This window comes from Triticum dicoccoides, chromosome 5B, assembly GCF_002162155.2.
Source record: "Triticum dicoccoides isolate Atlit2015 ecotype Zavitan chromosome 5B, WEW_v2.0, whole genome shotgun sequence".
In the NCBI taxonomy this organism is placed as follows: domain Eukaryota; kingdom Viridiplantae; phylum Streptophyta; class Magnoliopsida; order Poales; family Poaceae; genus Triticum; species Triticum dicoccoides.
In genome coordinates this window covers 635602217-635614118 of record NC_041389.1, presented here as the reverse complement: position 1 = coordinate 635614118, position 11902 = coordinate 635602217, and the positions used below count along the sequence as shown (strand labels likewise).

The 11902-nt window shown below is 46.6% G+C and overlaps 1 protein-coding gene across 1 annotated transcript; it reads right to left on the bottom strand.

The window, feature by feature from the left end:
• Positions 1 to 1493: 1493 nt before the first annotated feature.
• LOC119312225 (eukaryotic translation initiation factor 3 subunit B-like) lies at positions 1494 to 5923 on the bottom strand. The gene is made up of 11 exons (XM_037587957.1): positions 5699 to 5923; positions 4958 to 5198; positions 4334 to 4480; positions 4103 to 4231; positions 3856 to 3984; positions 3701 to 3784; positions 3503 to 3627; positions 3210 to 3408; positions 2589 to 3124; positions 2126 to 2234; positions 1494 to 2032 (listed from the first exon to the last, which is right to left on the bottom strand). The coding sequence occupies exons 1-11, from the start codon at positions 5818 to 5820 to the stop codon at positions 1688 to 1690; spliced, it is 2166 nt and encodes a 721-aa protein (XP_037443854.1). The 5' UTR covers positions 5821 to 5923; the 3' UTR covers positions 1494 to 1687.
• Positions 5924 to 11902: the final 5979 nt, after the last annotated feature.

Sequence of the window (11902 nt, the reverse complement as noted above, 5' to 3'; positions counted from 1 at the left end):
TTGGGCAAAAGATCCAGGGAACTGTTTACTGTCTAGTAACTATTCTGTCTCGTGCCCTGAAGCAGTAGTAGTAACCTGACGACGCGAGCCAACCAACGCGCATGCATGTCGCCAAAGGCAACTGCCGACGGTTTGGTACAAAATGGATTAACGATCCAAACCGACGCCATCGATCAACTGCAGAGAGGGAGTTGCTTGCCGACAGACAGATGGGGTCCGTGGTGGGCACGGCGGCGAGCGGCGTGGGCACGCTGCTCGGCGACGCCATCACCGCGCCGTTCAGGGCCATCCTCGGCGCGTCCTGCGAGGGCGTCTGCTCGGGGACGTGGGACGTGGCCTGCTTCCTGGAGCACCTCTGCACCGCCAGCCTGGCCAGGCTCTTCATGGTCATCGTCCTCACCTACGTCGTGCTCTTCTTCGGCTACCTCGTCTGCAAAGCGGGAATCGTCCGCTGCGTCGCCAAGAACGCCTGCAAGGTCGCCGGGGCGGCGTGCTCCGGCTGCTGCCACGCGCTCAAGGGATCCTCGTGCTTCCTCTGGCGCAAGCTGCGGGACACCAAGCGCGTCTACCACGGCCGCCGCGGCCGCCGGCGGCGGTGGCCTCGGGACGTGGAGACGGGGGCGGGAGACTGGGGCTCCGACGACGAGGAGAGCGATGGCTATGGTGGCCACGGCCATGGTGCGAGGAGGTGGGGCAGGGCGAGAGAGGGGTCGTCGTCGTCGTCGTCGGTGAGGGAGAGGAGGAAGGACAGGCTGCGCCGGTCGCTGCGCCTGAGGAGACTCGTCTCCCACAAGGAGCAGTACGCCACGGCGAGGAGCCATGGGGGCGGAAGGCATCACCGCGGCAGGGTCGTCGGGGTGCCGTCGTCCACGTCGCTGCGCGTCGACGCCGGGAGGAAGTTCAAGCGCGTCCGTACATAAACCGTCTTCAAATAATTCAGATCATTTATCGGCTTTGGTTAAAAAAAGTGATTGATATTGCCAGCAAACTTCATCTTTGATCAAGATTCCTCAAAAAAAATTGCGGAAATAGTGCGAGGAGAAATGTGTTTGATGTGTTGTAAAAACTCCTTCGAACCTGAGGGGGAGGTCTGTAAGAAGAAAGTGATATAGCATGTGATAGTAAGTTCGTCGCAGCGAAGCCCAGCCAATAAAGATCAGCACAAGAGTTTTTAATCGGTATCTGCGTTTGGCTGTAATCGCTGCCACTTGATGTTGACCGGACGCATTTCACTTGTGCAATTGCCAAAACCTGACCTGAGTTGAACATGTTTACCTTGCCAAAATGCGGCAAGTTGGGTGGGAGGTTCTGCTGAAAACATGACGCCATGCATGCCAACTAAGCAAGGCGAGTATTTTCTGGAGACAGACTCCTGACGTGTAACACAATGTTGATCAAACAGTAATAGATACTGTATTGGACAACAGAACTGCTCAAACACCAGGAAGAGCGTCGTTTTTCAGACAATTTCGATACCACAGGCAAATACTAAAGAAAATAAAATAACCGGATTTGCAACGAAACAGATTATGATGGTTAACATTCAAACCACAAAATTTGGTCTCCATAAACATGACATGTGAATTTAGGAAAAGTGTACTGGCAGAAAGATCAACAGATTATCCGCTTGCACGCATCATGCAAAACAACAGCGATTTAGGCAGAAAATGAACACTCGTGCAGCAGACTACTCCTGGTCCAGGTCAAAGGCAACAATTTCTTCTGTGACATCAACCAACTCCTCCGCCTCAATCTCCTTGTACTCCGCCTCTTCTTCCTTGTCGCTCTCCTCCCCGCCTCTCAGTTCCATCCTGTACGATCGCTCCTCCTCGTGCAGCTGCTTCCACTTGGCCACCCATCCTTGCCATTCCTCTTGAAGCTGCGTCCGTCTCTTGCGCTCTAGCTCGCCCACCTGGTTGGACACATCCAGATCCTCTTGTTCATACTTCTTGCTGTACCGCTTGAGGTTCTTTGAGATGTCCTCCTCCTTCTCAGGAGGAAGTAGTGATGGTGGCCTTGGGCGCCATTGGAACTGTACCATCATGCAGCAAAGGATATATAAAGCATTACTACAGCAAATGCATGGAGATTGATTCAAACAACAAAGGATGGACGCAGGCTTTACCTGATAGAAGTGATCTTTTGAAATCTTGTAAATTAGCTTCCCATTGAAGGACCAAATTTGGAAACCATTTTCCATCTCATGAACCGAGGTAACTGCAGTTGCGAGAAATCTGAAAAAGCAAGTTCCAGAACCATCTTAGTTCATCAGTGGTAAATGGAACACATTCTATTTTAGTTCTACTAAATTACAAGGAAATCAATCCATGGAAAATGAAACACACTATTACTATTAGTTGCTTTCAACTGATAAGTCCATACAATTTGAGGGTGAGCGTTTTAACAGGTGAAGAAAAATAAAAAAAATTCCATCAATTTCAGCTGAGCCTCTGTTCCCAGTGTTCAGGTTATGTATAGTAACTCCTATAACCAATTCAGTAGATGTTTATTATTGCTTTAACACTTGATTTTGTAAACTTCACCACATAGTGACGTCAGGAAAAAATTCATTAAGTGATTAAGCTCACCTTCCAGTAGGATCCCACATGATGTCAGTCGCCATAAAATGTTCTCCTGTCGCCATGGTCTCAAGATCATCAACGTTGAAGAACTCCAGCTGGCCATTGAAACCCTTCAGCCCTGCCAGAACAATGAAACGCCCAGCAGGAGACCAGAACAATGCATTGGCCTGCTTGCCCTTGAGTGTGGTGAGCTTGGACACACGACTAACATTATTATTGACTGCTTTCATGGTGTAGAAACTTATATCAGGCTTAGGCCCATCACCATGAATAACAGCAAAGCGGTGACCTTTAGGCTCCCATGCAAAGGCAATTATCTTGTCATTCTTGTTTTCCAATTCAAAGACCTCAATTGGGATGTCCCGTTCCTTGATTCTGAACAGCTCGAACCCAGTGTAAATGCTCTTCTTTGTTTTGGTGTACCTGTCTACCTGGACAGCCAGATATTCTCCATTGTTCTGCCAGTACATTTTGCAGTCGCTAACACTGAAAAGGTTTTTCTGCCGAATCTCCTCTTTGCCCGGAATTTGCACAAGACTCACCTTTCAACACAAAGCACATATTTTAGCATTCGATGCTAACTGAACGAACATCTTAGAAGAGGTAACTGTGGCAATTTGTACTTACCCTGGCAGGCTGGTTTCCACCACCTAATTCAGGCACAAAGAGTGATATGATGGGATCAGTAGGAGACCAACTGAAGTCAACCACATTTTCTACCTTTAGGGACTTCTTATCGATAAGAGAGAACGTATCAGTCTCATAGACAGATATAACATTCTTTCCAAGTCTAGCAAAATACTTATCATCTCTTCCACCACCCCACCTTAAAAAACACATAAAAAACCATATTAAGTATCAATTCAGGGCAACCTAATAAGTTGTGCATTCACTTCAAAGTACAAAACTAGTGTTTTCACCTGAAGATAGGCCATGACACACCAGAGACACCCATATTTCCACCAGTAGTGAAATCATCAGCACTTCCCTTGAAGTCCCGCATCACTTTTCCAGTGCGTACATCAAAGATATTTAGTACGACCCTCTACAAGCATAACAATGCAAGTCAGATAGGACACAAGACATGACACAAAATAAGTCTTATCATATTCACTTACATGTGTGTCCCTAGGGTTGCTGGGCTCCTGGCTGCTGTAAGTGATCAAATATTTCTCACCAGGAGAGAAATCAATGAGTTTCACCTGTCACAGGTAGCTGTCAGCTAAAAGAACATCGCGTATTGCATAGATTAACTGTTAGCAGAAACCAGTACCTGTGGATGAGCAAAGCGCATTAGACGAACAAACTTATCATCACCACCCCACACCTGCGCGCCCTGCCTATGCACGGTAGCCAAGTGTGTTCCAAGAGGGGACCATTGGATATAACTATCCGTCCAGTACTGGCAAAGAATAAGGATATAGGATATTAACTAAAGTTGGTTCTCCATATAGAATAGGCCTCCCATGAACTTTATTTCCATTTTGTAATGCAATCTAAATCCACAAAAAGTTAAGCACCTGCTTTTGGTACACAAGCTCAGGCATTGCCCGTCTGGCGTCGTTCCAGTACACTTCAGTGAACGTCCCAGCACGGATAACAAACTGATCTCTGGCCTTATCATCAGTTAGCCACTTCAGAAGATTTTCCTGCAATACACACACATATAACACCCAAGTTACATGAAACCTGTCATAATGTAAAGAAGCAACATTGTGCGTGGGTGGGTGGGTTGGGGGTAGAGTACATACTCCAGGAGTGTATGGCTTGATTTCAGCCGGTGCCCATTCATCAGGAACTTTCATGTACTTCTCAAAGTCATCGAACATATTAACAGCAAATATGTGAGATTTGTCCAGTTTGTAGCCATTTGTTTTTTCCCTAGCAAGCTCAGCTTCCTGGCACATTGTCAAACAATCATCTTTGAGGGACATGAATAATTTGACAATCACAGAACACAAAACAATTTATGAAAGCAAAAGTGGAGTTTGATTTGGACGGGCATTTAAATAAATTTGGCCATAACTGCAAAACACTATAACATAATAGCAATAATCCAGTAAAACTGGAAGTACAAATACTCTTGCTTTGAGCAATCGTCTTTGTACAGGAAAAACTTATTAATTAAGCAATCGAACAAACTCTACCCAAACAAAGATGTTTTTCATGCATGTTTCTTCTCTACTGATTATCTTCTTCCGATCCATGTTAACTACTAGTAAAAACGTGAACCAAGGTAAATAATTCAAATGAAACTGGGATGACCTTTTTCATATAAGGAATGCACATGACTTGCAAAGGCAACAGAATTAAGGCATTACCTCATTCCATCATGAAGATAAGTAAATAAATGTAACTGACAAGAAGCAACATACCTGCGGAGTGTTATATTCAATGAAGCAGTAGCCGTAGGTCTTCTTGGTCTCTGGGTGTGTAGGCATCCAAAGGCCACCTTCTTTGATGACACCAATTTGACTGTATATCTTGCGTACAACGTTCTCCAGCTTCTCATACTTTTCTGGGGGAACAACCGGCAGATTGTCCACCACAATAATGTTTGAAAAGCCCATCTCAAGCTCTGGAATGTCTTCATTCTGAAGTAAATCCTCATCATCACTGAAAATATATATAATCGCAACACAGGTAACAAAGTCAAGAAATACAGCAAGCCAGGAAAGCTATACATAAATAAATAATGTGAAGATGCCCCCCCTCCTGGTTAAGCAGGATTGAGGTATTCTTCTTGAACACGTTGGATCTTTGATATAGCTACCCTAATAATTAGCTGATTAGTGTCGTGTAACAATGTAACAGCAGCACAACAATAAAAGCAGTAATAGACCGATTGCGTAACCAAAACAGCAACACATGTCTACTTGAACATACAGAGAGCCATAGAGTGGGTCAGTAGCATACTAGTGTACTGAACACAAAGCAAGCAATCATTTCTGTTGAAAACTACGTGCACACCACTAGAATCTGCGGCGAAGGAAAATCATTATTATTTCGCAGATTCTAACAATCCTCCCGATGAGACAGACATACTCTAAACAAATAGGGCCATCAACCAACCACGTGATGGATCTGGAAGGAAGGAGGTGCGGGTGGATGGATACCTGAGGATGTCGAAGTCCTCGCCGGGCGGGAGGGTGATGGAGCCGACGTCGACGGAGTCGAGATCGATCCCCAGCTCGCGCGCGCGCGCATCTATGGCTTCCATGGAGATCGCTAGCGCCATCTTCGTTCCTCACCGCGAGTGGGTGGGTTTGGGGGGCGCCCGACGGCGGGGGCGGGGGAGACGCTGCTGGCCTCGTCTAGCTAGGGTTCTGGAATGGATGCGGCGGAGTGATGGGCTCTGTCAGCGACCTTATGCGCGACATTCGTGGGCCTGGGCTTCTTGAGTCTGCCGCTGGAACAAATGGGCTGACAGAGCAGTCAAATGCATGCTCTATGGCTCTCTCTATATTTGTCTAAAAATACCAGCGTAACTAATTCTCAAAATTTGCGTAACTAATTCTCAAAATTTGTCTAAAAAAAACTAATTCTCAAAATGTCTTAAAATAAAAACTATCTCTAAAAAAAGCCCTAAAAATCTCAAAAAAAAAGCATTTGGGCCGTCCGATCTTGTCTGTCCCTCGATCTAAGTCGTCCTTCTTGTGCTCTGCTCACGTAGTGAAAAATCCCATGTGACCTAAATATTTGGGAAGCCCCTAGGTTGTTCCCCTCCCCCTTCCACCTATATATATATGTGGGGAGGGGGCGCCTAGAACACACATCAACTACTGTTAGCCGTGTGCGGTGCCCCCCTCCACAGTTTACGCCTCTGGTCATATTATCGTAGTGCTTAGGCGATGCCCTGCGCTGATCACTTCACCATCACAATCACCACACTGTCGTGCTGGCGGAACTCATCTACTTCCTCGACACTATGCTAGATCAAGATTTCGAGGGACGTCATCGAGCTGAACGTGTGCAGAACTTGGAGGTGTCGTAGGTTCGATGCTTGATCGGTCGGAACGAGAAGAAGTTCGACTACATCAACCGCGTTGTCAAACACTTCCGCTTTTGGTCTACGAGGGTACATAGACACACTCTCCCCCTCTCGTTGCTATGCATCTCCTAGATAGATCTTGCGTGAGCGTATGATTTTAAAAAAAAAATACATGCTACGTTTCCCAATAGTGGCATTCGAGGCAGGTCTATGTGTAGATGATATGTGAAAGTGCTAGTATTCGACTAGAGGGGGGGTGAATAGGCGTTTTTATGAAAGTCTTCAAATCAGGGGTGTTTCGAAGACAAACAATAGAAATGACCCTATTGATATGCGACGGAGGGTAGACTACACTAGACAAGCCATAGTCAAGTAAGCAATGTAGTGAAAGCACGAAGACTATAAGCAGCTAGGTAGTATGGATCAGGATGGAAGATAGTATGAAGCCAAACAAACAACAGTCTTCACACAGTGAAGTCAATCAGATCAGGCAAGTGGGCAAAGACTTCACGAAGACAAATTGTAAGTAAGGTGAGAGAGGTAGGATAGAACCAGTTGCTCGGAGAGGACAATGAATTTGTTGGACCAGTTCCAGTTGCTGTAACAACTGTACGTCTGGTTAGGGAGGCTGAGATTCAACTCAGAAGACCGTGTCTTCACCTTATTCCCTTTGAGCTAAGAACACTTAGTCCTCGCCCAATCACTCTGGTAAGTCTTCAAGGGAGACTTCCAAACCTTCGCAGACTTCGTTCACCGACAATCCACAATGACTCTTGCATGCTCAGAACGCGACGCCTAACCGGCAGGAGGATTCGTAGTCCTCAAGTGTAATATGTCTTCAGATCACGCAGACAGAAAAACTTCAGTGATGCCTAACACTCTTTGGCTCTGGGTGTTTTGGGCTTTGTCCTCGCAAGGATTCTCTCTCAAAGGCTTCGGAGGTGGGTTGCTCTCAAACGACAAAAACCGTGCACTAACTCTGAGCAGTCACCAATTTATGGTGTAGGGGGGCTATTTATAGCCAGAAGGCAACCCGACCTGATTTGTCCAAAATGACCCTGGGTCACTAAGGAAATGACATGTGTCCAACGGTCAGATTTCAAACACACGCGGCAGCTTAGCTTGGGCTACAAGCCAAGCTGACTTATCCAGCTCTAGATAAGATTTGCTCTCATTGTCTTCGCTCGAAGACATAGGATTTTGGTTGAGCATCACATCAGTCATTCAGACTTTGTCAACTTGGACCCCACTTAACAGTATGGTGGTTCCTATGACTCAACAAAGAAGAAAAGGAAACTATGAAGCAACTACGTCTTCATACTCCATAGTCTTCATGCAATGTCTTCTCCTTTCATAGTCTTCAATGTGAATGTCTTCACAGACCACCATTGTCTTCAATGTCTTCACACATTTTTAGGGGTCATCTTTGGTAGGTAAACCGAATCAATATGGGACTACTACCTATCACGATCGGTTTTTCAATAAAATACTTATTGAGAAAATTGATCTTTTGATCCCAGTATAGGAAGAGTTATCCTCACTGGTAGACAAATACTTGATATACAGAGGACCAGTAGCATTAAGTATATTATAGGGTTGAGCTGAGGCTGCTCAACAATTTATTACAATCACGCCAATATCATACATAAGGGCGGTTGCGACACAGGGGTGTGATGACATGCTACTAGCTCGAGATAAAAGTGGTGGTGGATAACTTGACACCTAACTGGCAGCTCATCGAGCGTCGAGGTGAGGCTCGATGAATTTATTTTTGGTGTGGCGGAAGCGGATATAATACAGTGACCAAATGCAGGATCGCACGGGACTGACTGGGACTCCTCTAGTCGTCGGACTCGCTATCGAACTCTTCATCCATGAGATCGCCTTCATCAACATCTGACCAAATCAACAAGCCAGGTGAGTACTTTGAAAGTACTCGCAAGATAGTTCGGACAAAAGATATAACAAATGCATGCATGAATGCGTCATGAGCAAAAATAATGATGCTCATTCCAATAATAAAATTTGCACGCCTTGATAAGTAAAACAAATAACTGAAAACCGATCGGGTGTCTGGAGCGACGCCTCGAAAGGTAAACAATTAAAGCTCATGCCGCAGTCGGGCGTCTAAGCGACACCACATAAAGGACTTATAAAAGAAATGCCTCAGTCAGGCGTCTCAGCGACACCACATAAAGGGCTTATAAAAGAAATGCCACAGTTGGGCGTCTCAGCGACACCACATAAAGGGCTTATAAAAGAAATGCCTCAGTCGGGCGTCTCAGCGACACCACATAAAAGGGCTTATAAAATAAATGCCACCGTCGGACGTCTGAGCGACATCACAAAAAAGGGCTTAAAATAAAAGTAAATAACAAGAGTGCCACGATTGGACGTCTGAGCGACATCGCAGAAAGGGCTTAAAATAAAGGTAAATAACAAGAGTGCCACGATCGGACGTCTGAGCGACATCGCAGAAAGGGCTTATCTCAATAATAGATAACAAGTGTGCCACAGTCGGACGTCTGGGCGACATCACTGAAAGGGCTTTTATCAGAAGTAAATAACGGGTTAGTCCATCCACAAGAATCAACTTTTAACCGGATTTAACACTCATGTAGTTCACCGGAGTTTTGTCACTGAGGTTGCTATCTGACAAGATAAGATGAACACAATACTTGGACATGTACAAGATGATTTAAAGGATTTGTGACTCTGCAGAGTTTGAACTAACTGTCCACAGCCAACGGATTTCCGTAGTCATGAAGGACTAGTTTCGTTTACGGTATTTCGGTAGAAACACATTTTAACCAGTACACACCCATTCCACCTCACGATGCCAGGAATAACCCTAGACAACGTCCAAGAAAAACTTTGAGACGGGGAGGTCACAACCTCGAATAGCACGGGATCAAATTTCTATACGCGCGCTCTAAGGGGTGCCCCCCTCTCGGTCCCAACCGGAAACACCCATGCCCCCTAACCGGATGACGGGCTTTAATCCAGGGCCATGGAACCCTCATCCCGGCCTCTCTATTTGGTGTGTACCAGGAAAAACGGTTTGCAACTTACTAAGCCATATTCCTTGCGGAAAACATGTGGCAGTACAGGAAAGGAAATGAATGGGAATGCGATTTGATTCACGATGACACTGAAGTCAAATAGACTGGCATAAGACTGGCATGCCACAACACTGCCATCTTACCCATCCTCATGCCATCACATGGCCATGCAAATATGTATCCAACAACATATGAATTTCCGAAACTCACTTTCCACTTCTTTTGCATGAAAAACAACATTCAAAGAAATGTTCATAAACATGCCATGAAACTCCTAAATGCAAACATGCATCAAACACTCATCATATCAAGAGTTCAAACATGCTTACCTGGTTCGGAGTAGTCGGAGTCTAACTGGGTGAAGTTCGCGGCTCCGTCACCTCCTCCGGTATCTACGATATAAGAAAAATACGTACGTAACGTAAATACCACGAGGTGCACAAAAGTATTCCAAATAATTCTCAAATAAATCTGATAAAAAACTAGATAAAATTTTAAAGGGGACAGAAAAAGAATCAAACAAAAATTCGTTTATGTTTAAAAGATATAAGGGTTTTGATTCACGGACCTTTCTGTAATGAAACAGAAAACTCTCAGGGGGTTCTGCAGAAAAGTCCAGAAAAAGATTCAAAACTGGAAAGCGCATTTTGCTAGAATACGCTTTCAGAAAACGGTTCGTTTAATAAGAATGAGAGACTGATAGGCGGGTCCCACCCGTCAGGTTTGAATATTCAAACGAGGGAGACGGGGCTCGTCGGCGCCCGAGAGCTGCGGTGGTCGCCGACGGCGATTCACGGCGAGGCAGGGGGATCGGGTGGTACCTCCATGTTCAGTACGTCCTTCCGCGTCGGTGGGTGGTGGTGGTGGTCGCCGGCAAGCACCACATTGACGGCGGCCCTTGCTCCGGCGGACGGTGGTTCAGGTAGTCGTGGACCTCGTCGGAGGGAGCTGCTGGGGTCAAATTGGAGTGGGGGTTAGTCTCCTAGAGGTGTCATGAGGCTACGGGTAAGTCTAGGGCGGTGGAGGAGTTTTCACCAGCGAGAACGCTGCCGGAGCCCGAAGCGGACGGAGGTGGCCGGAGTTGAGGAAGAAGGGCCCCTCGAGGCTCTTCCACTGGCTGGGCGGGGTCTGGTGAGGTGGTGGAGATGTGCGGGGTCGAGAGCGAGCTCAGAGGCGCTATTTATAGCCGGCCCGAGGCGGTTGCCGTGAACGGGATAAGTCCGGCGAGCGATTACGGCGGCGCTGTGGCTGCACGGTTGGTTTAGGGGCTTGAGCATCGTCTAGACGGAGCACTGATTCCATCCCAGTGCCTAACTCAGCAAGGCAGGGGCGGTTACGGCCTGTCCCCGACGGAACGGCCGTACGGCACGTCGGCGGCAGAGAGCGCGCCCTGAGTGTGCCAGGCCACGGCGACGGTGCTGCATGCGTGCGCTGGCAAGGGAGACGGCCACGCGGAGCTCCCAGGTGGCTTGGGCGGTGCCGAACGGCGTTATGCCGCAGGGTGCCCCCTGTTGGCCGCCACGGGAAGTTCTGCCGCCGCGGAAGACGCCGGCCCAGGCGGGCCAGGGTGCCACCGACGCCAGGAACCAGCCAAGTGCGCGTGCGGTGCTCCGGACAGGGAGTAGGAGCCGTGCGCAATGCGCCAGGCGCACAGTTGACATGTGACTGAACACTGACGAAGAAACGACACTGAAACTCTGAATTTTCTGAAGATGCATAGTAACAGTGTAGGCCATGTGTTCGACAGAATGATTTTGGCATGTGGGGATTTTTCCTTGAGCTGGTTTTTGGTGGAGTGGCCTCTCATTGCAACTGGGGGTTGCCTGAATTTTGGTGGAATTTTTGGAGAAGTGGAGATATGAATTTTACCAAATTTGACAAATCTGGTCCAAACTTGCAGAGGGTGAATTTTGAAAATTTTGAAAAGAAGAAGAGTGGATCTTGATGGTTCTAGGTTTTGGGTGCTAGGGACTATCCAGAGGAGTTGATTTGAGATCAAAGTTCAAAGGCATTAAGGTACTTGCTTTGCAAATTACCTAGGCTCAAAATAAAGGACATAATTGTTTTGGGGAAAGAAATAAATGAGATAAAATCCAAAAATGGATTTAACTAGTTGGGACAGAATGTTTGGGTTGTCCCAAAGTGGAAGGAGGGGTTTTGGGAGAATTTTACCACAAGAGGCATGGTAAAAACAAGAATGGATCAAAACCAAAGAATAGCCCAAAACCAAAAAGGTTTTCTTTTTAGAAGAAACTAAATTCAAGAAA

What these genes read in the sequence shown, in the direction of transcription:
- LOC119312225 (XM_037587957.1), bottom strand. Translation starts at nt 5,820, where the DNA reads ATGGCGCTAGCGATCTCCATGGAAGCCATAGATGCGCGCGCGCGCGAG. An exon ending in TTGAATATAACACTCCGCAG is followed by an intron (nt 4,481 to 4,957) that starts GTATGTTGCTTC and finishes ACAATGTGCCAG; the next exon opens with GAAGCTGAGCTTGCTAGGGA. An exon ending in ATGTGGGATCCTACTGGAAG is followed by an intron (nt 2,235 to 2,588) that starts GTGAGCTTAATC and finishes TTGCTTTTTCAG; the next exon opens with ATTTCTCGCAACTGCAGTTA.